At 37.6% G+C, this 24,471-nt stretch overlaps 1 protein-coding gene and 1 pseudogene across 5 annotated transcripts in view; both read left to right on the top strand.

The window, feature by feature from the left end:
• Window positions 1-24,471, top strand: part of CEP85L (centrosomal protein 85 like) — a 223,684-nt gene that overhangs the window by 129,409 nt on the left and 69,804 nt on the right. For all 5 annotated transcript variants that reach the window (XM_047732071.1, XM_047732070.1, XM_047732072.1 and 2 more), the window contains one exon: window positions 17,148-17,269. In XM_047732071.1, the coding sequence (XP_047588027.1) occupies window positions 17,148-17,269 (122 nt within the window). The remainder of the gene's footprint in view (window positions 1-17,147; window positions 17,270-24,471) is intronic.
• On the top strand, window positions 18,871-21,430 carry LOC125101728 (coatomer subunit gamma-2-like; annotated as a pseudogene).

The raw sequence follows: 24,471 nt of genomic DNA, 5'->3' as shown, positions 1-24,471 counted from the left end.
TTGTACATTGGTTTTGATACATCTCAGTAAATCTGTACTTCTTCCTTAACCCATCTCCAAATTAAAAGCTTAGGCAAGGGGCGCCTGGGTGGCTCAGTGGGTTAAAGCCGCTGCCTTCGGCTCAGGTCATGATCCCAGGGTCCTGGGATCAAGCCCCGCATCGGGCTCTCTGCTCAGCAGGGAGCCTGCTTCCCTTCCTCTCTCTCTCTGCCTGCATCTCTGCCTACTTGTGATCTCTGTCTGTCAAATAAAATAAATAAAATCTTTAAAAAAAAAAAAAAGCTTAGGCAACACAACAAAAGGATGTGAACATCTCATCATTTGCTGTTTTCATTTGCCTTTAGGTTAATTGATCAAGTGTGGTGAGTGGTTTTCAGGACAGCCCTAGTATTGGTATCAAGAGGATAATTTTGGCATAGTTGTTCATTAGCCTCTCTTGCTAATATATTCATTTTTATAGGTTTATTACTTAGTTGGGATCATAGACATTTGAAGAATTGTTGACATTTGAAGAAATACTGGTGTTTTTAAATCTCGCTTGAAAAAATAAATATCAAAAATTTAATATTCATACAATTATAAATCTGTATAATAAATGTTAGAGAACCACAAAGTGCTTTTAAGACTTCACATCTCCAACATAGAATACAGTATGGCCCTGAAGACTGTCTTTCAAATTTATCTCTAAAATGAAAACTAAAGTTAAATTAGTTACGTGGTTTACTCAGAGATTTGCTGGGTCTGAAAGAAATGAGGCTAGACCCCAAGGGCAGAAAAGTAAGATTTTTATTCAAATTTAAGTTTGTGAATTGACCTTTGAACTATAATCTTTAAAGTGTTTATATTTCTTTCTATTAGGTATATTGTTGCTATGAAAATGATAAAATTTTAAGTAAGGATAATCTGGGAGATGGTAGCTTTTTGTTATTGTAAATTTTTAGATTGCTCAAGATTTAGCAAAGACAGTCAGGTTTTGTGCTGAGTACCAGGGATTATAAAAAAAAAATAAGGCCTGCTTTATGATACAGATGAAACTGGGAAAGGAATCACTGTCATAATTACTATCATGATGCTCTAATTACAATATTTGCTTCTGCCACTGGAAATATTTAGAATTTTTTGTGAAGACTGAGAAATATACTTGAGGGAGTGTGTTTTATTCATATTCTTTTTACTGATTGTATACTGAAGGCCAGGTGTTGAACTAGACTCCAAGGATAAAAAAGAATTTCTAACATTTCTAATTCTAGTATTTTTTAGAGAACTATGTGAGGGGATGTTTGAATTGAATAGCATTCAACTTAACTCACGTTTTATGCTCTATCTCTTCTCGACAATTTTGCCCTGAGAAGATTTTCCATTGTTGACTCTTGAAATATATATTTTTTGAAATATATTTTTTAAAAATAGTATTTTTAACATTTTGAAAAAGAAAACATCTAATGGCCCATAGCTGCACTGTTAGAAAAGAAAAAGTAGTATATGGATGGTAAGCAAAGTCAATAATCTAACTGATAGAAAGTAAAAGTCTTCTTCCTCTCTTCCCACCAGCTAACCATCATTAATAGTTCCTTTTGTCCTTTTAGAAAAATGCTTTCATACATTTTTAAAATAATATAATGTAGACAGTGCTTTTGTCCTAAAGCACATTTATTATTATGTGTTTTTCTTTTATCTCTTGATAGTAAAATATGATAACTTGAAAAAAACATACTTTGGTAATCTGCTTTTTAAAATAAATGAAATATGTCAGTGCTTATGTTATGGCTCTGCATAGGGTCTGGTTCTATTGTGTGGTACATTTGGTATCTGTAACCTTGGGCAAGATCCCAGATAAATCCACATTATGTTAAATATTTCATTTTGATAGAATTCTCTCCATTTCTGTTTCATATAATATTCCTTTCATGAAGTCAGTTATACCCTTTATTATTTTTTTTCCCTCCAGTTTGGCTACCAGTAGAAGCTATTAGGTTTGTTAATTACAATTAACAAATTAAGTTTATTAAAGTCTTCTGTCAATATATTTCATCTTAAATTTTAAAAAAGTAAATTATTAAACAAATGGTTTGGATAAAACTATACTGGTTTATAAGTAAAAATTAATGATTAAATTTGAAGACTTAAGCTTCATTTTTTTTTTAAATCTTCTGATTGATTTGCTTAAGGAAAATGATTTGCTCCTCAGTCTTGGATATACCATTTCCCCCTTCATGTTTGCATTTTGATTGTGATGAGATTGTATTTCATGCATGGATCATTCCTTTGTTGGCATTTTTAAAAAAACATGCTAATACTAACAAAGATTGCACTTTGTGCATCCATAGCAGTTTGATTTTTGAGAAGAAAAGGTCCCTTCTTCCAAAAGAAAAGAGTTAATTTAATAGTAATTTAGTTGTTTAGCAAGGTGGAAATAAGTAATATTTTTAAGATTCTCTTTATTTTCATGCACATATATTTTTAAAATATAAAATATAGGTATGTCTCTTACAGGTTTTTAAATTTTTTTTCCGAGTTTTTACCCTTTAAGTAACTTGATGTATTTGCATTATTGTTTCAGTAAGTCTGATTAGGATGGCAAAGGTAGCTAGCATTATAGAATTAATAATAAAGACAAATTGAAGAAATAATGAAATAGTTAAAACACAGTTCCTGCTAAGTGAAATAAGTCAAGCAGAGAGAGTCAATTATCATATGGTTTCACTTACTTGTGGAGCCTAAGGAATAACATGGAGAACATTGGGGAGATGGAGAGGAGAAGTGAGTTAGGGGAAATCGGAGGGGGAGACCAACCATGAGAGACTGTGGACTCTGAGAAACAGGTTTTGGAGGGGAGGGGGGTGGGGGTTTGTGTGAGCCTGGTGGTGGGTATTATGAAGGGCACGTATTGCATAGAGCACTGGGTGTGGTGCATAAACAATGAATTCTGGAACACTGAAAAGAAATTAAAAAAAAGAAAGAAAAATAAAACACAGTTCCTTCTATAATTTAAATTTCAGAAGTCAAGATGTAGACTTTAGTTTATAATTGTTCATTAGGAAGAGGTTATAGATAGAATATTTTTAAATATGCTGTTCTGGTATAAATTTAGTTAGAGAAAATTTGTAGTAATCCGCTCTATAAATAAATACATGGGCTTAAGATACAGATTTTTAAAATAAATGCACATAGTAATAATATAATATGTAAGATACTAATTTTACTTGAAAGCACAGTTCTTTTAGTAATTGTATAATCCATGTTTTTCCTATTTTTGGTAAATAGAATGTTCTTTGAATTCTATATAATTTGTACAGTTTTTTTGTTTTGTTTTGGTTTTGTTTTTGCTTTCCATTACTGAGATTTGTGAATTTACTTTTGGGTGAAGTATCATGATTCTTTTACTAAAAAGCACGTGTAGAGTATTGCTTCAGATAGACCATTCCAGGAAACAGAGGAGATTTGCTGTGTTATGTGACATGTTGTGAGTGATGAATGAGCTAAGGAACAAAGGCAAATGAAGGAGAGATAACGAGCTTGTAAGAACTGCAGAGGCTGCATTGCAGTTAAGTGTGGTAGCGCTAGATTATCTAAATTTAACAGTATTTGTCCAGGCTGAGGCCAAAGAATTTTGAGCTATTTTCAGCTGCAATATAGAAAGCTTATTTTAGAAGCATGTTTGACTACTAAGTGACATATTTTGGCAACTTTTCACAGCATCTGGGTCTCATCTAAGTAGCATGTATTTGGGATTGTGGATGCCTGCTATCTCTATTCAATTATAAGAGTAGAATTGGCAGTTTACAATAAGAGATGCCTATGTGTGTGTTAGGGTCTATAAATCTGGATGGTTGGGGTGTAGATGCAGAAGAGTAATGATTCTTCTTTGGCGGTAAACTACTGTATTCTTCTATAAACCACCATTGCAACAGTGTATCTCCTACATTTGTAGGAAAACATGTAAACAGGGAATTCTCTTCTCTCCTTGAATTTGGTAATTTGAATATAAAATACTTTCTAATCCCAAATATGTCTGGAAAATGTTTACTTATAAAAAGTGTCCTTGTTTCACCTGCACAGATTTTGAAATGTTTGTTACTTTGATGACATCCTTTCTGTTCCATACTTCAAATTAGCTCACATAGTTACATGGCTTTATAATTATCCTTTAGATTTCATCTTCATGTCTAGTTAAAGTTTTATTATTCATAAGCTATAAGTACAAATTATATATTAAGTTGCCTGTGTCTCCTTGATTACTTATATTGGGTATAGTCACGTAAAAACATGACTGACTACTTGAAATCCTAAGTAGAACAGCATCACAACAGTAATTTTCTATTTTATTGATATGTGAATTTTGATACATTTTTTTTCCTAGAAAGATTCAAAGACCCCTTCAGTGCATCTTATTCAGATTCTTTCAAAAGAGTACCTATGTTTTCTAGAATATGATATAAATGTGTATTTTACTCTCGATACGTAACTGCCACAAACTGGTATGCCTCTCATGACCAGTTATGATTTATAGAATAGAAGTTCTTGTTTTCTGACTACTTGGGGTAAAGATATGTTCAAAAATGTATTGCTAATGGGCTAAATGTGTTTATAATGGATTATATAAAATCTTTTCCTCTTCTCATATTAGGGAATGGGGTTGTCCTCTGTCTTAAGAGAAGGTCTAGAGTATTAACAACTCTGAAGAATTAGTTCGTAGGTGGATGTGGGGGAGGAAAAAAATTTTCCTCTGACTCTGAGTTCTTGGCTGAGACTGTTGTAATAAAAGACAGGTGAACAAGAGAAAAACAAGTTTATTAACATGTTCCTCATGTACACATGGAAGATAAGCAGGGGAAAATGAGGAACTCCTTAAGAGGCAGATTACAATCCAGGATTAAAAATCATATTAATGGGGAAAGTTGGGGAGTAGGATGTAGGCCTCTAAGGGGAGAGGAAATGAATTTTAGGAAAGATAGATGGGTCCTTAGAAGAATAGATGGGAGATATGATAGTCTGTGACAATGTTTGTCTGAGTGCAGCATCGATTACAAGTCTCCTCTTCTGTGATGAGTGTCAGTCCTCCCTTGTTGATGAAATTTCCAGGGAGGGAATTTATGACAGTTGAGGTTCTTTAGGCAGATAAATGGAGTTTGGAGAAAGCCTCTCTCGGGGGCTGGGGTGGCTCAGTCGTTAGACATCTGCCTTCGGCTCAAGTCATGATCCCGGAGTCCTGGATTGAGCCCCGCATCAGGCTCCCTGCTTGGCAGGAAGCCTGCTTCTCCCTCTCCCACTCTCCCTGCTTGTGTTCCCTCTCTCGCTGTGTCTTTCTCTGTCAAATAAATAAATAAAAATCTTAAAAAAAAAAAAAAGCCTTTCCCAACATTTGCTGTTTTTCAAGTGCCTGTGGCTCAAAATAATGTGTCAAAGGGGCATATTTTGGGGTTGCCTGTCCAGAATCCTTGCAGCCATATTTGGGGTGGCATGTTCTGTTATTGCATTCGTGGTGTACACCATTTACTTCATCTAGTCTTTTATCTCTGGGTTATTTGCAGATATAAGATAGTGCCAAAGTGATGAAGAGATATGAAATGACACCATTTTTAGTTTGCATACAAAAAAAAGATGGTGAACTGGATTTGCCAATCTCTGCTCTACCTAGTTTTTCTATTTCAAAAAGACATACTACAGTCTTTACTGTGATGCAGATTCATTTGTTCATGTTTTTAAGGTTTTATTTATTTAAGTAATTTCTACACCCAGCATGGAGCTCGAACTCATGACCCTGAGATCAAGAGTCACACATTCCTGCAACTGCGCCAGCTAGGCACCCATTTATTTTTTAATAGTTTTTCTTCATAGGAGGTTTATTGTGTCTGTTTTATCTTCTTGGTGAATGTTGCTTTTTACGAGTATAAAACTTTCTCATTTAAAAATTTTTATTTAATTTATCTAAAGGATTCTTTTTTGGCTAGAATTTTATGACATCCAAGAATGATACTGCCATTCCTGCTTCTCTTTTGTTCATGCTAGCCAGTATTGTGCAAGAGCGTAGTCTGCAAACCACATTAACTCCCAATCCACAGTAAAAGAAAATATTAATTTTTATCTTGGGCTTGATTTTTCAATAACTTTCACTGTGAATGTTTTAAAGCAATTTCACTTGGCTACCTTTCTTTTTGTGCATATGTTAATAATGTTCTAAAGCTAAGATAATGCTATCCAGAACTATTAAGTGTGCGTTTATATATTCTCATGGTTCCTATTGTGTCACTGTCAGGGGGAAAACCCTCATCCCAGCTGCTTTTGGGTCCAATGCTTGGAAACTAATGATAATTGATACTAATAGGATTTCTTAAGTTATCTTCAGTTTATCAAAATGTAATTAGGAGAGGATAGTTCCTGTTTTGTAAATAAAGGGGAGGAAGCTGTTAACATTTGCTGACACATTATATTGGCAGTTTTTGAAGAATAACCCTCTGAAATGGGACACCTTGGTGTCTCAGGCAGTTAGGTGTCCGGCTTTGGTTCAGGTCATGATCCTGGGGTCAAGGATCCTAGAATTGAGCTCTGCCAGCCCCGTCTCATCATGTAGGGTTTCTTGCTAAGCAGGGAATCTGCTTCTGCCACCCACCCCGCCCCCCACTCCTGCTCCTGCTCTCATTCTCTCAAATAAATAAAATCTTAAAAAGGAAAACCAAAAGTCTGAACTGCTGTAAGTTATAATAAAAATATGTTTTCACAATTGTTCCCTTTCTGTGCTTCTTTAGTAGTATAACATTGTTTATATTGTGTGCAAGGTCAAAAAGGTATGGTCACTGCTTTGCTAGTTGAGAATTTAAAATATAATTTTTAAAAAAAATCTCTTAAATATCTATTTCAAGTTGCATTTTATAATTTTGTCTATATAGCTTTATTACATAATAATATGGCCTTATTATAAAAGCCTTAGATGAGAAAATGTCTCCATAATTGTCATTTTTAGTGGTGGGCAGTTATAAAAAATTTAAAAATTACTTTTACACCTACAGTATTTGGTTGTGTGTCAGATTTTGTGTTCTCCTTTTTAAACTGTTTTTACGGGGAGAGGAGTCAAGATGGCAGAGAAGTAGCAGGCTGAGACTACTTCAGGTAGTTAGATTCAGCTAGATAGCTTATCTAAAGATTGCAAACACCTACAAATCCAACGGGAGATCGAAGAGAAGAAGAACAGCAATTCTAGAAACAGAAAATCAACCACTTTCTGCAAGGTAGGACTGGCGGAGAAGTGAATCCAAAGCGACGGGAAGATAGACCGCGGGGGGAGGGGCCGGCTCCCGGCAAGCGGCGGAGCAACGGAGCACAAAATCAGGACTTTTAATAGTCTGTTCCGCTGAGGGACATCGCTCCAGAGGCTTAACCGGGGTGAAGCCCGCGCGGGGTCAGCGTGGCCTCAGGTCCCGCAGGGTCACAGAAGGATCGGGGGCGTCTGAGTGTCGCAGAGTTAACAGGTATTAGAACGGGGAAGCCGGCTACAGAGACAGAGCCGAGGAGTGAGCTCTAAGCTCAGGGTTGCCTTGAACCGGTCACAGGCTCAGTCAGCTCGGAGTGCGGCTGGAGGCCAGGGTGACGGGAGTCATTGGGCGCTGTTTTCTGAGGGCGCACTGAGGAGTGGGGCCCCGGGCTCTCGGCTCCTCCGGGCCGGAGACCGGGAGGCTGCCATCTTCATTCCCGTCCTCCGGAACTCTACGGAAAGCGCTCAGGGAACAAAAGCTCCCGAAAGCGAACCCGAGCGGATTACTCAGCCCGGCCCCGGGTAAGGGCGGTGCAACTCCGCCTGGGGCAAAGACGCTTTAGAATCACTACAACAGGCCCCTCCCCCAGAAGAGCAACAAGAAATCCAGCCAGGACCAAGTTCACCTACGAAGGAGTGCAGTTTTAATACTAAGGAGAGCAGCGGAATTCCAGAGGAGGAGAAAGCAAGGCTGGAGCTCATGGCTTTCTCCCCATGATTCTTTAGCCTTGCAGTTAATTTTTTTTTTCCTTTTTCAATTTTTTTCCTCTTCTTCTGCTAAATTTTTTACAACTTTTACCCTTTTCTTTTTTAACGTTTTTTAACTAGTTTCTCTAATATATTTTTTCCTTTTTATATTTTTTCTTTATTCATTTTCTTCTTTTAATTGTTTCTTTCTTTTTTTTTTTTTTTTTTTTTGTCTTTCTGAACCTCTTTTTAATCTCCTTTCTCCCCCCTCATGATTTGGGATCTCTTCTGATTTGGTTAAAGCATATTTTCCTGGGGTTGTTGCCATCCTTCTAGTATTTTACTCGCTCCTTCATATACTCTTATCTGGACAAAATGACAAGGCAGAAAAATTCACCACAAAAAAAAGAACAAGAGGCAGTACCAAAGGCTAGGGACGTAATCAATACAGACATTGGTAATATGTCAGATCAAGAGTTCAGAATGACGATTCTCAAGGTTCTAGCCGGGCTCGAAAAAGGCATGGAAGATATTAGAGAAACCCTCTCGGGAGACATAAAAGCCCTTTCTGGAGAAATAAAAGAACTAAAATCTAACCAAGTTGAAATCAAAAAAGCTATTAATGAGGTGCAATCAAAAATGGAGGCTCTCACTGCTAGGATAAATGAGGCAGAAGAAAGAATTAGCGATATAGAAGACCAAATGACAGAGAATAAAGAAGATGAGCAAAAGAGGGACAAACAGCTACTGGACCATGAGGGGAGAATTTGAGAGATAAGTGACACCATAAGACGAAACAACATTAGAATAATTGGGATTCCAGAAGAAGAGGAAACAGAGAGGGGAGCAAAAGGTATATTGGAGAGAATTATTGGAGAGAATTTCCCCAATGTGGCAAAGGGAACAAGCATCAAAATCCAGGAAGTTCAGAGAACCCCCCTCAAAATCAATAAGAAGAGGTCCACACCCCGTCACCTAATAGTAAAATTTACAAGTCTTAGTGACAAAAGAAAATCCTGAAAGCAGCCCTGGAAAGGAGTCTGTAACATACAATGGTAAAAATATTAGATTGGCAGCAGACTTATCCACAGAGACCTGGCAGGCCAGAAAGAGCTGGCATGATATATTCAGAGCACTAAACGAGAAAAACATGCAGCCAAGAATACTATATCCAGCTAGGCTATCATTGAAAATAGAAGGAGAGATTAAAAGCTTCCAGGACAAACAAAAACTGAAAGAATTTGCAAACACCAAACCAGCTCTACAGGAAATATTGAAAGGGGTCCTCTAAGCAAAGAGAGACCCTAAAAGTAGTAGATCAGAAAGGAACAGAGACAATATACAATAACAGTCACCTTACAGGCAGTACAATGGCCCTAAATTCATATCTCTCAATACTTACCCTGAATGTTAATGGGCTAAATGCCCCAATCAAAAGACACAGGGTATCAGAATGGATAAAAAAACAAAACCCATCTATATGTTGCCTACAAGAAATGCATTTTAAACCCGAAGACACCTCGAGATTTAAAGTGAGGGGGTGGAAAAGAATTTACCATGCTAATGGACATCAGAAGAAAGCAGGAGTGGCAATCCTTATATCAGATCAATTAGATTTTAAGCCAAAGACTATAATAAGAGATGAGGAAGGACACTATTATCATACTCAAAGGATCTGTCCAACTAGAAGATCTAACAATTTTAAATATCTATGCCCCTAACGTGGGAGCAGCCAACTATATAAACCAGTTAATAACAAAATCAAAGAAACACATCAACAATAATACAATAATCGTAGGGGACTTTAATACTCCCCTCACTGAAATGGACAGATCATCCAAGCAAAAGATCAACCAGGAAATCAAGGCCTTAAATGACACACTGGACCAGATGGACATCACAGATATATTCAGAACATTTCATCCCAAAGCAACAGAATACACATTCTTCTCTAGTGCACATGGAACATTCTCCAGAATAGATCACATTCTTGGTCCTAAATCAAGTCTCAACCGGCATCAAAAGTTTGGGATCATTCCCTGCATATTTTCAGACCACACGCTCTGAAGCTAGAACTCAATCACAAGAGGAAATTTGGAAAGAACCCAAATACATGGAGACTAAACAGCTTCCTTCTAAAGAATGAATGGGTCAACCAGGAAATTAAAGAAGAATTGAAAAAATTCATGGAAACAAATGATAATGAAAACACAACGGTTCAAAATCTGTGGGACACAAGAAAGGCAGTCCTGAGAGGAAAATATATAGCGGTACAAGCCTTTCTCAAGAAACAAGAAAGGTCTCAGGTACACAACCTAACCCTACACCTAAAGAGCTGGAGAAAGAACAAGAAAGAAAGCCTAAACCCAACAGGAGAAGAGAAATCATAAAAATCAGAGCAGAAATCAATGAAATAGAAACCAAAAAAACAATAGAACAAATCAACGAAACTAGGAGCTGGTTCTTTGGAAGAAATAATAAGATTGATAAACCCCTGGCCAGATATATCAAAAAGAAAAGAGAAAGGACCCAAATAAATAAAATCATGAATGAAAGAGGAGAGATCACAACAAACACCAAAGTACAGACAATTATAAGAACATACTATCAGCAACTCTAAGCCAACAAATTTGACAATCTGGAAGAAATGGATGTATTCCTAGAGACATATAAACTACCACAACTGAACCAGAAAGAAATAGAAAGCCTGAACAGACCCATAACCAGTAAGGAGATTGAAACAGTCATCAAAAATCTCCAAACAAACAAAAGCCCAGGGCCAGACGGCTTCCCGGGGGAATTCTACCAAACATTTAAAGAACTAATTCCTATTCTCCTGAAACTGTTCCAAAAAATAGAAATAGAAGGAAAACTTCCAAACTCATTTTATGAGGCCAGCATCACCTTGATCCCAAAACCAGACAAGGATCCCATCAAAAAAGAGAACTATAGACCAATATCCTTGATGAACACAGATGCAAAAATTCTCACCAAAATACTAGCCAATAGGATTCAACAGTACATTAAAAGGATTATTCACCACGATCAAGTGGGATTTATTCCAGGGCTGCAAGGTTGGTTCAACATCCGCAAATCAATCAATGTGATACAACACATTAATAAAAGAAAGAACAAGAACCATATGATACTCTCCATAGATGCTGAAAAAGCATTTGACAAAGTACAGCATCCCTTCCTGATCAAAACTCTTCAAAGCGTAGGGATAGAGGGCACATACCTCAATATTATCAAAGCCATCTATGAAAAACCCACCGCAAATATCATTCTCAATGGAGAAAAACTGAAAGCTTTTCCACTAAGGTCAGGAACACGACAGGGATGTCCGTTATCACCACTGCTATTCAACATAGTACTAGAAGTCCTAGCCTCAGCAATCAGACAACAAAAGGAAATTAAAGGTATCCATATCAGCAAAGAAGAAGTCAAACTATCACTCTTTGCAGATGATATGATACTATATGTGGAAAACCCAAAAGACTCCACTCCAAAACTGCTAGAGCTTGTACAGGAATTCAGTAAAGTGTCAGGATATAAAATCAATGCACAGAAATCAGTTGCATTTCTCTACACCAACAGCAAGACAGAAGAAAGAGAAATTAAGGAGTCCATCCCATTTACAATTGCACCCAAAACTATAAGATACCTAGGAATAAACCTAACCAAAGAGACTAAGAATCTATACACAGAAAACTATAAAGTACTCATGAAAGAAATTGAGGAAGACACAAAGAAATGGAAAAATGTTCCATGCTCCTGGATTGGAAGAATAAATATTGTGAAAATGTCTATGCTACCTAAAGCAATCTACCCATTTAATGCAATTCCTATCAAAGTACCATCCATTTTTTTTTCAAAGAAATGGAACAAATAATCCTAAAATTTATATGGAACCAGAAAAGACCTCGAATAGCCAAAGGAATATTGAAAAAGAAAGCCAAAGTTGGTGGCATCACAATTCCGGACTTCAAGCTCTATTACAAAGTTGTCATCATCAAGACAGCATGGTACTGGCACAAAAACAGACACATAGATCAATGGAACAGAATAGCCCAGAAATAGACCCTCAACTCTATGGTCAACTCATCTTCGACAAAGCAGGAAAGAATGTCCAATGGAACAAAGACAGCCTCTTCAATAAATGGTGTTGGGAAAATTGGACAGCCAAATGCAGAAAAATGAAATTGGATCATTTCCTTACACCACACACGAAAATAGACTCAAAATGGATGAAGGATCTCAATGTGAGAAAGGAATCCATCAAAATCCTTGAGGAGAACACAGGCAGCAACCTCTTCGACCTCAGCCGCAGCAACATCTTCCTAGGAACATCGCCAAAGGCAAGGGAAGCAAGGGCAAAAATGAACTATTGGGATTTTATCAAGATCAAAAGCTTTTGCACAGCAAAGGAAACAGTAAACAAAACCAAAAGACAACTGACAGAATGGGAGAAGATATTTGCAAACGACATATCAGATAGAGGGCAGTGTCCAAAATCTATAAAGAACTTAGCAAACTCAACACCCAAGGAACAAATAATCCAATCAAGAAATGGGCAGAGGACATGAACAGACATTTCTGCAAAGAAGACATCCAGATGGCCAACAGACACATGAAAAAGTGCTCCATATCACTCGGCATCAGGGAAATACAAATCAAAACCACCATGAGATATCACCTCACACCAGTCAGAATGGCTAAAATTAACAAGTCAGGAAATGACAGATGCTGGCGAGGATGCGGAGAAAGGGGAACCCTCCTACACTGTTGGTGGGAATGCAAGCTGGTGCAACCACTCTGGAAAACAGCATGGAGGTTCCTCAAAATGTTGAAAATAGAATACCCTATGACCCAGCAATTGCACTGCTGGGTATTTACCCTAAAGATACAAACGTAGTGATCCGAAGGGTCACGTGCACCCAAATGTTTATAGCAGCAATATCTACAATAGTCAAACTATGGAAAGAACCTAGATGTCCATCAACAGATGAATGGATAAAGAAGATGTGGTATATATACACAATGGAATACTATGCAGCCATCAAAAGAAATGAAATCTTGCCATTTGCGATGACATGGATGGAACTAGAGGGTATCATGCTTAGCGAAATAAGTCAATCGGAGAAAGACAACTATCATATGATCTCCCTGATATGAGGGAGAGAAGATGCAACATGGGGGGTTAAGGGGTAGGAGAAGAGTAAATGAAACAAGATGGGATTGGGAGGGAGACAAACCTTAAGTGACTCTTAATCGCACAAAACAAACTGAGGGTTGATGGGGGGAGGAGGGTTGGAAGAGGGGGGTGGGGTTATGGACATTGGGGAAGGTATGTGCTATGGTGAGTGCTGTGAAATGTGTAAACCTGGCGATTCACAGACCTGTACCCCTGGGGATAAAAATATATTATATGTTTAAAAAAAATAAAATTTAAATTAAAAAATAAATAAATAAACTGTTTTTACAAATAGGATTGAAACTTAATAAGGAAGACTATCATGCTACTTATCTAGGTAATTCTTTGTACATTACATTTTTAAAAAATTAAGGTATAATTAACATTTAATATTATACTAGTTTTAGGTTTGTAACACAATGATTTGGTATTTGTAAATGCTGTGAAATGATCACCACTATGTCTAGTTACCATCTGTCACCATACAAAACTACAAAAAAATTTTTTTCTTGTGATGGGAACTTTTCGTATTTACTAACTTTCAGTACTTTTTTTTTTTTTTTAAGTATTAGAGCATCTTATTTACAGGGGAAGGCTTTCTTTTCCTCATTTTCTTTATTCCTCTTCGCTCAGTTTCATAGCACAATTTTGATTTGTTTTCCAAAGGGTGTAGGTCAAGGGAGCTACAAATCAGATGAATAAATTTTCATATTTTGTTTTATGTATATTCATAGAAGTATCTGGCAGGTACTTTAGCAGTGCATTCTGCAAGTGATTCCAGTGCTATACACCCAAGTGGAATCGTTATTTGCTTTTCTCTTGAAAAACCTCCTTTTCTTCCCCTTTACTCTCTCTTTCTTGATGCCAACAAGTGTTTCAAAACAAGAGAAGGCTTCTCCTTAAGAGGTTGTCTGCTGTGGGGAAATTCTTTAGCAGATGACTTATGAAGAGTAGAAAAGTTAATGTTTTCTTCACAAGTTCATCATGTGTTGCTTGGGCACTTTTTGTTGATGTTGTTTTTGTTGACTTTTTTGAGTTGTGGGCACTTGTCTTATTGAAATAGGCAAAAGATACAGGAGGTAAAACATAGCTTCAGATATTATGGTATCAGTCATTCCTGATATGTGATACTTAGAAATAGAGGAACCTTTTTTAGATCTTTGGAAGAGGAGACAATAGATAACTCAGTGTGTATGTGTATATATATATTATGTGTGTGTGTGTGTGTGTGTGTGTGTGTGTGTGTGTGTGTGTGTGTGTATTCACTTTTAGGCACCAAATAAATGGAAATATTTGGTATTATAAATTCTAGCACAAATGGTTTACCAAATCATTCTGATAATTTCCAAATCTTACAATGAGTTTTGAAATTGTTGATATGGTCTTTTATTTTGCTTAGCTTTTACTAGTTTTAATGAATAAATGCTTGAGTTATAACTTGACAAAATAAATTTCATTAAGTGACTTACCCACTAAATTGATAGTCATTAAATAACTTGGAGTTTCAGTAAGTAGAGACTGTCTCATAGAATCAGCAATATTTATGGTGCTGAATCCTCTCTCAGCTCCTAAGAGCAGTTATTTTCAAAAATATTTTCAGGGGTGCCTGGGTGGCTCAGTCAGTTAAACATCTACCTTTGGCTCAAGTTCATGGTCTTGCGGACCTGGGGCTCGAGCCCTGTATCAGACTCTCGGCTTAGGGGGAATTCTGTTTCTCCCTCTCTTTCTCTGCCCCTCCCCCTCCACTCATGCTCTGTCTCTCATTTTCTCTCTCTCAAATAAGTAAAATCTTTAAAAAAATGTTTTCAGCCCTTGTGATGATACGAAATTTTGTGAATACCTTATTTAGGCCATAGTGGACACAGTGGGATACTTAAGATAACATGCTCTTTTGTTGGAGTGCCTAGGATTCAAACCTATTCAGTTCTGCCAACTAATTAATTATAAGCTGGTAGGTAGGGTTGAGATGGAAACATTTTGGAAGGTTGACTAGTGCAGTGTAGGGAACCAAGTAATCAGAAAGGATGCCATTTATGGATGGAGCATCTTGAAAACCCCTTTTAATGCCAAAAACTCTTGATTTGTTGGATACTAGAGAACCTTCCAGGGGTTTGGGCAACAGCTAATTAGCAACCACATTAAAAACACTTTAGTATTGTCACAACTAACATATCTCTACTAGGGCATATGGCTGAATATTAGTCTGGGTTGTATGTTAGGCAAAGGAAAGAATGAAATTCAGACTAACCTGCCCCTTGTAACCATATGTCACTTAAACTCCAAATATCTGCCCATATGACAAAGCTGTGTATCCTGTTATCTCCTGGTTTCTGTCCTCCCCAGTCTGTTCATCTTGTTTTGTCTGTCTGCTGCCTAAAACATCTTGTCTTGGTATTACTTGAAAATAATAATTTAAAGGGTTAATCTAGGACTAGTTGGTGTCACAAAATTAATGGTTTATTCGGAAGTAAGTCTTGCCAGTAGCGTCTTTGGAAAACAAAGGATAAAAATATCACTGCACATTTGAATTTTCCTAAAGTTGCTTTGGAGTGTTTCTGTGGAATTATTTAGCTTGCCAAGGAATTTATTCCTTGTATTGGATTTATTCCTTGGTATTGGATTTACCAGTTGTATTAGTTTTCTGCAGCTGCCATAACAAAGGATACAAACTTGGGTAGCTTACACAACAGAAATTTATTGTCTCACGGTTCTGGAAGTTAGAAGTCCAAAATCAAGGTGTTGGCTCAGTTGGTTTCTTCTGAAGCCTGTGAAGAAGAATCTTCTATTCCATGCTGAGTTGCTAGTGGTTTCCTGACAATCTTCTGTGTTGCTTGGTGTGTAGATGCATCACTGCTATCTCTGCTTTCGTCTTCAGATGGTGTTCTCTCTGTATCTCTTTACAGTCTTCTGTGTGTACTTGTGTTCAAATTTCACCTTTACATAGGACACCAGTCATATTGGATTAGGGCCCACCCCAGTGACTTCATCTTAACTTGACTATGTCTGTAAAGACCCTGTTCCCAAAGAAGGTTACATCTTGAGGTACTTAGGGGTTAGTACTTGAACATATCTTTTTTGAGGAGATAAAATTCAAACTATGGCTACTAGTATATTAAGGTTCTCTTTTTTGTTTCAATCATAGGAATTTGAGGATAACTGCCATATTGGTTTTTATCAGTGTTGATTTCTCTTAAATATTTGAAATTTCTCTTAAATTCTAAGCACATTTTTTCTAAATTATGTAATTTATACTGGAGGCCAGTAATCACCCAACCAGATTATACCTGTTTAAGTCCTGTTTTCTATAAATATGTTTACTATTTTGTGAAAGTATTTTTGCTTTTGAAAGTTTAATGTAAATAAATCTGATGTGATAGGTGACAATTTGAAGTCTGTATGCTACAGGTACTAATTTTTATTTCCTTGTGGAAACCTTTCATATAATGTTTGTCTAGACTAACCATGGCACATTTTCTTATTGTACTTCTTCCTTAAGCAGTGAGTGTTTAATCTCTTATTTCCTGAAAGTTTCCACAAGATAATGAGAATAAGATCTTATTTATAGTGTTAAAATAAACCAGATTAAATATTCTATTGTCACCAGTTATTAGACTTGTACTTTTACTTCACTTCCTTGAAATTCTTCCGAGTTATGTTGTATTCACAAGTATGATTTCAGACAGTCTTTAAAAAAAAAAAATCAGGGGCGCCTGGGTGGCTCAGTGGGTTAAGCCTCTCCCTTCAGCTCAGGTCATGATCCCAGGGTCCTGGGATTGAGCCCCACATCAGGCTCTCTGCTCTGCAGGGAGCCTGCTTCCTCCTCTCTCTCTCTCTGCTTGCCTCTCTGCCTACTTGTGATTTCTCTCTATCAAAAAAATAAATAAAATCTTAAAAAAAAAAAATCAAAGGGAGAGTTCTCTGTTTTTAATGAAAATCATTGGGGGAAGTATTAGATACTGTTGAAATATTCCTTTTAAACATTTTAAGTATACTAATAGTATAAATATATTTGTGCAGGTTTTGACTGGATTGTCTCGTCCAAGTTATTCACCTTCTGGCTATCAGGATTTCAGTAAATGGGAATCAGTGCTGAAAATAAAAGAAGGACTGCTAAGGCAAAAAGAAATTGTAATTGATCGGTGAGTCTGTTTTTTTTTTATTACTAAATATTTTAGGCATACAGAAATGTAGATTATGAAAAAAAAAAACCTTTGTATCCACTACTTAGAGTTTAAGAAATATCATCTTACAAATACAGTGATATCTCATGTCTGTCCCTCCCTCATCTCACCCCCTCTACAAACCTCTGTGAACCTCTGTGAGAACAGGGTTGGTCTGTTGGTCCATCTTTCTGTTTTCTACCACCCTCCTGTTTACATTAGAGTAACTCATTTGGAAACTCCTTTATGTCTTTATACATGTAGAAAGTTAGTTGCAATGCTAATGAATTATCAAAGATACAAGGTGTATCTTTGTGTTTTACACTTGGAAACTATCAAATTAGAAAATTACTTTAAAGTGCTAATACTTTAATGTATGGTAGATCTGAAGATGCAAAAACTATGAACATCATGAATGTTTAAAATTAAATGACTTACAGGTAAACGTTTTAGAAATTTTGGGGGACAGGCCAAAAATTTTGTATTTTTGAGTACTGAGGCTTCGAAAAAATTTTTTTTATTCTTAATAGACAGTCTTCTGATTATTTTGAGCAATAAAGGTTAATATTACTTAATTATATTATCCTTGATGTATATTGGTTCTACATAATTTATGTATACTTTAGGGATAGTTAAACTTGTATATCATGGTAATGGGGAAATCATTTGAGGAGGTATTTTTTTTCTTAATGTTAGTTATTGCTTATTTTCATATGCTTATATGGCATAAGGTAGTAGACATTTTAGTATTGAAATTAGATCTTAATTCAAACATTTAAATGTATTTAAGAGTCAAAATTTTGAAAGATTTTGTTTAAATATTTACCAGTATTAAGCAGGACCTACTGGAGTAGCATTTGAGTGGCTCAGTTGGTTAAGCGTCTGCCTTGCTCAGGTTGTGATTCGAGGGTCATGGGATAGAGCCCAGCATTGAGCTCCCTGCTCAGTGGGGAGCCTGCTTCTTCCTCTCCCACTCCCCCTGCTTGTGTTCACTCTCTTGCTTTCTCTCTCTCTGTCAAATAAATAAATAAAATCTTTAAAAACAAACAAACAAAAACCCTTCGTGAGAGGTGGGGCGGGGGCGGGGTTTCTTCATGCTCACCTGGGAGGAGAGACCACTACTTTGTGAAGTAGAAGCCTTCTTATTTCTGTACTTAATAAATCTTTGCCCCTTTCCCTAAATGGCTTGCCCTTGAATTCTTTCTCACACAAAATCAAGAAGCCTCCTGGCAGTGGGCCTGAGGCCCTGCCTCTTGAGGCTCTGCCTCTCTGGCATCACTTGCATACTTGATAAATGAATGAAGATTCTAGAAGATATGTGATTAATTTTATGAAAAAGCTATTTAAAAATATTAGCTATTTTGCAGTGAAGAGATGGGACGATGGAAGCAGGTCACAGAAGTGATGTTGCTGGAGGAGGGGGGTCATGAGCCAAGGAATGTGGGTGGTCTCTGGCAGTTGGAAAAGGCAAGGAAATGGATTCAGACCCTACAGCCTCCAGAAAAGAATGTAACCCTGCCAATACCTTGATGTTATCCCCTGAGACCCGCGTTGCATTTCTAATTTACGGAACTTCTGACTAAGGACATGACTGGAAAGAAAGATGTGTACCGAGACCCAGCCATTAGGGCTCTCTGCAGAATCACTAATGGAATAATGTTGCAGGCCATCGAGAGATACATGCTCCACACTGGTGTCTTACTTACACATGATGAAGATAAGCCATGATGTGCTTAAGCACTGGGTCAACAAAGCCCAAGAAGCTGCTTCCAGCAACAACATTATGGTCCAGTACCATGCATTGGGAGTCCTGTATCACCTTGAAAAGAAGGATCGCCTTGCTGTTTCTAAGATGTTGAGTAAATTTACTAAATCTGGTCTCAAATCACAGTTTGCTTACTGCATGCTGATCCGAATTGCCAGTTGCTTACTAAAAGAAAATGAAGAGGGCCATGAAAGTCCACTCTTTGATTTCATTGAGAGCTGCTTGTGAAATAAACATGAAATGGTTATTTATGAAGCTGCATCAGCTATCATCCATCTTCCTAACTGTACTGCAAGGGAGTTGGCACCTGCCATTTCAATTCTTAAACTTTTCTGTAGCTCTCCTAAGCCAGCGTTGAGATACGCAGCTGTGAGGACCTTGAACAAGGCGGCAGTGAAGCACCCCTCTGCTGTTATCGCCTGCAGTCTGGACCTAGAAAACTTGATCACAGACTCAAACAGAAGCACTGCTAGTCTGGCCATTACTACACTCCCCAAAACGGAGTGAGAGCAGTGTGGACAGGCTCATGAAGCAGCTATCTTCTTTTGTGTCTGAAATCTCAGATGAGTTCAGGGTGATGGTTGTGCAGGTAATTAGCGCTCTCTGTCAGAAATACCCTCAAAAGCACAGTGTCATGATCACTTTCCTCTCCAACATGCTCTGAGATGATGGAGGCTTTGAATATAAGTGGGCCGTTGTGGACTGCATAATCAGCATTGTGGAAGAGAACCCTGAGGGTAAAGAAGCAGGTCTAGCCCGCCTTTGTGAATTCATTGAGGACTGTGAACACACTGTTCTGACTACTAAGATTCTGCACTTGCTGGGCAAAGAGGGCCCCAAAACGCCTGTCCCCTCCAAGTATATCTGCTTTATTTTTAATAGGGTTGTACTGGAGAATGAGGCTGTCAGAGCTGCTGCTATGAGTGCTTTGGCTAAATCTGGGCTCAAAATGAGAATCTTCTCCCAAACGTCCTAGTACTCCTACAGAGATGTATGATGGACATGGACGATGAGGTTCGGGACAGGGCTGCTTTCTACTTGAATGTGCTACAGGAGAGGTAGATGGCACTGAATGCTACGTACATCTTCAACGGCCTCACCATCTCAGTGCCAGGGATGGAGAAAGCCCTCTACCAGTACACACTGGAGCCTTCAGAGAAGCCCTTTGACATGAAGTCTTTTCCTCTTGCTATGGCTCGTGTCTTTGAGCAGAAAGCAGAACTTACACTTGGGGCCAGTAAGCCAAAGAAGTTGGCTCCTTCCAGGCAAGACATTTTCCAAGAACAATTGGCTGCCATTCCTGAGTTTATGGATCTGGGACCCTTGTTCAAGTCTTCTGATCCTGTTCAACTTACAGAAGCAGAGACGGAATATTTTGTTCCTTGTATCAAGCACATGTTTACCAATCACATCGTGTTCCAGTTTGACTGCACCAATACTCTTAACGACCAGCTGCTGTAGAAAGGGACCGTGCAGGTGGAGCCGTTGGATTCCTTGAGGTACTGTGTTGCATCCCAGCCCCCAGCCTCGCTTACAATCAGCCAGGAATATGTAACAGTTTGGTTCACCTGCCTGATGATGATTCGACCACAGTTGCAGCCACCTTTAGCTGCACCATGAAGTTCACGGTCCGGGACTGCGACCCTGACACTGGGGTTCTGGCTGAGGAGGGCTATGATGATGGGTACATGCTGGCAGATCTTGAAGTGACTGTGTCTGATCACGTTCAGAAAGTACTAAAGCTTAATTTTGCTGCTGCCTGGGAAGAGGTCGGAGATATATTTGAGAAAGAGGAGAATTTTGCCCTCAGTTCTATGAAAACTCTTGAAGAGGCTATCAACAACAACATCACATTTCTGGGCATGCAGCCTGTGAGAGGTTGGACAACGTACCTGAGAACAAGAATTCCCATTCCCTCTATCTGGCAAGTGTATACAGAGATGGCTATGACTTATTGCTGAGGTCCAGGGTGGCCTTAGCAGATGGAGTGACCATGCAGGTGACTGGCAGAAGCAAAGAGGGAACACCTGTAGATGTTATCTTAGCTTCTGTTGGATAAATTTTTACTGGGCAAGATAAAGTCAAAGCACACTTCACTGTCAGTGGGTTTTTAGTGGCATGAATTTCCCAGAGTCATACTTTTAAAGATTAATGTCTTTGGAGAAGCAAATTAAATACTTGGCGCTGAGCCAGCAGATCAAGCAAATATATGTCCTCATGCATGTAATTTTTTTTTCCTTTTTTTTTAAATTCACTTGGTCAACTTTGGTATGACAGTACAGCTTTGGGTGATCTTGCAAATCAAATACTATCCTGTACCCCAGCTACTTAAACCTCATTATATTCTTTAATTTAATGTGCATCTGAAAGCTCCTGACAATATTGGAAAGCTTTTATCACAGAGGGGTGGGAGGGAGGGGAAGACAGAGTCCATTTTTGTCAAAATTCATTTTTATTAATAGAAAATAAACACTTATTCCAGTTTTAGTTGTTATACTTGAAATTGCTAATAAATAATTTAAGGGGCGCCTGGGTGGCTCAGTGGGTTAAAGCTTCTGCCTTTGGCTCAGGTGGTACTCCTAGGGTCCTGGGATTGAGCCCCACTTAGGGCTCTATGCTCAGCAGGGAGCCTGCTTCCCCCCCCCCCTCTGCCTGCCTCTCTGCCTGCTTGTGATCTCTGTCTGTCAAATAAATAAATAAAATCTTAAAATTTTTTAAAAATAATTTAAAATTTAAAAAAATTAGCTATTTCTAGTACAAGTGAATTTTATATGTGGATTTAGGACCAAATGGATATATATTTTACACCTACAATTTAATTCACTTGAATCATACTTGAAATTAATACATACATTTATCAATACATACTTGAAATTAATACTTTCTTTAAACAGACTAAAATTCAAAATTTTATTAATATGGATGCATTCTCCCTCAGTTAGAATTAATTGGCTTTTATTATTTCTTTGAACACCACTATAATTACCATTCCATTTGGTATAAGTTAATAGGTGTCTTAGTTCATTTGGGCTGCTATAATAAAATACCATAGGCTGGGTGACTTATAAACAGCAGAATTTTAATTCTCCCAGTTATGGAGACTGAGAAATCCAAGATCAAGGCACCAGCAGATTTTTTGTCTAGTGAGGGTCTTCTTCCTGTTTCATAGATGGCTGTTTTCTTGCTGTAACCTCACTAAAAGGGGCAAGGGAGTTCCTTGGGGCCTCTTTTATAAAGACACTAATCCTATTCATGAGGACTCTACCCTCCTGACCTAATCACCTCCCATAGGCCTCCATCCGCCTTATATCACCACACTGGGCATTAGAATGTAATATATAAATTTGTTGGGGGGCACAAATAATCAGTCTAGGATAGTTAGAAATGTATGTAAGTATCAACGTACTCTATTAAAAATATATATTTCCAAACTTCTTATACTGCAGAAGAATACTAAGGAAATAATCCAAAATAATTCAAGTTTCTCAGTTTTGCAGTTCTTTATCCAGTCTCATTCATCTACGCAGTGCCCTTCTCATGCCTAGTTTTAGAGCATGAGAATTAATTGGATGAAGGTATGTAAAAGCCCTAATATGGCCTGATGCATAGACACCATTAGCAAGCAGTGGCCACATATACATCGTTTGTAAATAATAGCTATGTTTCTGTGCTTGCCTCTCCTCAGTGGACTCTGAGCCCCCTCACAGAAAAGACTGTTTTTTAAACATTTCATTACTCATAACAGATATTCAACCAGCATTCACTCAAGAGAAATAGCTTCATTTTAATGGAAAAAAGGTTAAGGTTGCTGGTTAGCCTGTGCTGTTACTGGTAGTAATAGTTCTTCTGATGGTTTGCACTTTGTGATTGCTTAGCTTTTGCTACTGGATTGATCAGCTAAAATTTAGGAGTAAGTCAGTGCACTTGAGACTGATGCAGAGAGGAAACCGTTAAACCTTCTGCAATGATACAGTAAATTATTGCCATTAGTAAATGACACTGGCAGTCTAGGGAGGAATTCTCATTTTGTTATTACTTGCAATTTGCAGTATATATGTTTCTTCTTCAATTGCATATGAAAGTGAAATCTATTGTAATTGTACTAGTAAGCTTTTAAAATCAGTAATGCATTCTTTGGTATAGTGTGGATACTTTTTTATTGAATTCATAATGTCCTTCTAATTCATCTGCTTTATAAGCTAAGATTTTTGATCAGATTTCTCAAAGCAAAGCTGAGATGTACATACCATGGTTATTAAAAATTACTGAAATCCCAGTCTTATGGATTTTGATCAATTAACATGAGATTTTGTTCATTGCAACTTATGGTACATGCCTTTTACTTTGAGAAGAACTTCATGATGCAAGAATATTTTCATCACAGGTGTTGAAGTGAGATTTGATTATCTTTATCAGCCGATTTGAGCATTTAAATATAATTTCAATAGTTCATTTCTAGGTGAGTTATTTTGGTTGTTTATACCTAGGCATATAGTACTTTAGAATTAATTTCTAAATCCACAGTTGATCATGAAGCAACGTCGGGGTTAGGGATCCTGACCCCCCCTGCACAGTTGAAAATCCATGTATAACTGTTGACTTCCCAAAACTTAAGTACTAACAGCCTGCTGTTGACCCGAAGCCTTACTGATGACATAGTCAATGAATGCTTGTGTTGTGTGTTGTAGTATTATATATTGTACTCTTACAGCAAATCAGAGAAAAGAAAATGTTAAGAAAACCATAAGGAAGCAAAAATACATTTCATAGTATTATACTGTATTTATTGGGAAAATCTGCATGTAAGTGGATCTATGCAGTTCAAACCTGTGTTGTTCTAAGAATCATGTGTATTCTGTTTCAGTCCCATCTACTGTACTGCAATTCAGTTTTAACAGTAAATACCCTAAGTTAGCATCAGACTCCACAGCTTTAAGGGCACATAGTCCCCAACAAGACTATGTAACTTCTGATGCCAGTTTGAAGGTGGCATCTCCAGGTCAACCACACTTCTAAGCAACTAACTACAAATCTGGCTAGTTCCCAGAATTTTCATTGGAGTTTCATTGCGTAGGCATGATTGATCAGATCATTGGCCACATGATTGAACTCAGTCTCCAGGCTCCTTCTTTCCCTGGTGGTTGGACTGGCTCAAAATCACAAGGCTCTAGTTCTGTGGTCGGCTTTCTGGTGAACAGTCCCCATCCTAAAGTTTGTATCTAGGGCCCATGAGTCATCTCTTAGCATAAACGCATGTGTCTTTCAGGGGGCTCATGAATAAACAAACACTCCCAAGGATTTAGAGTCTTCTTCCCAGGAACCAAGAACAAAGGCTGTTTCTTTATTATTCTTTATTATTGATTCTTCATTATTTGCAGAATCTTAAGATTGTAGATAAATGCATAAGAATCCTTTT

This window comes from Lutra lutra, chromosome 6, assembly GCF_902655055.1.
Source record: "Lutra lutra chromosome 6, mLutLut1.2, whole genome shotgun sequence".
Classification (NCBI taxonomy): domain Eukaryota; kingdom Metazoa; phylum Chordata; class Mammalia; order Carnivora; family Mustelidae; genus Lutra; species Lutra lutra.
The sequence above is the reverse complement of the archived record's forward strand: the minus strand, read 5'-3'. Positions and strand labels throughout refer to the sequence as shown.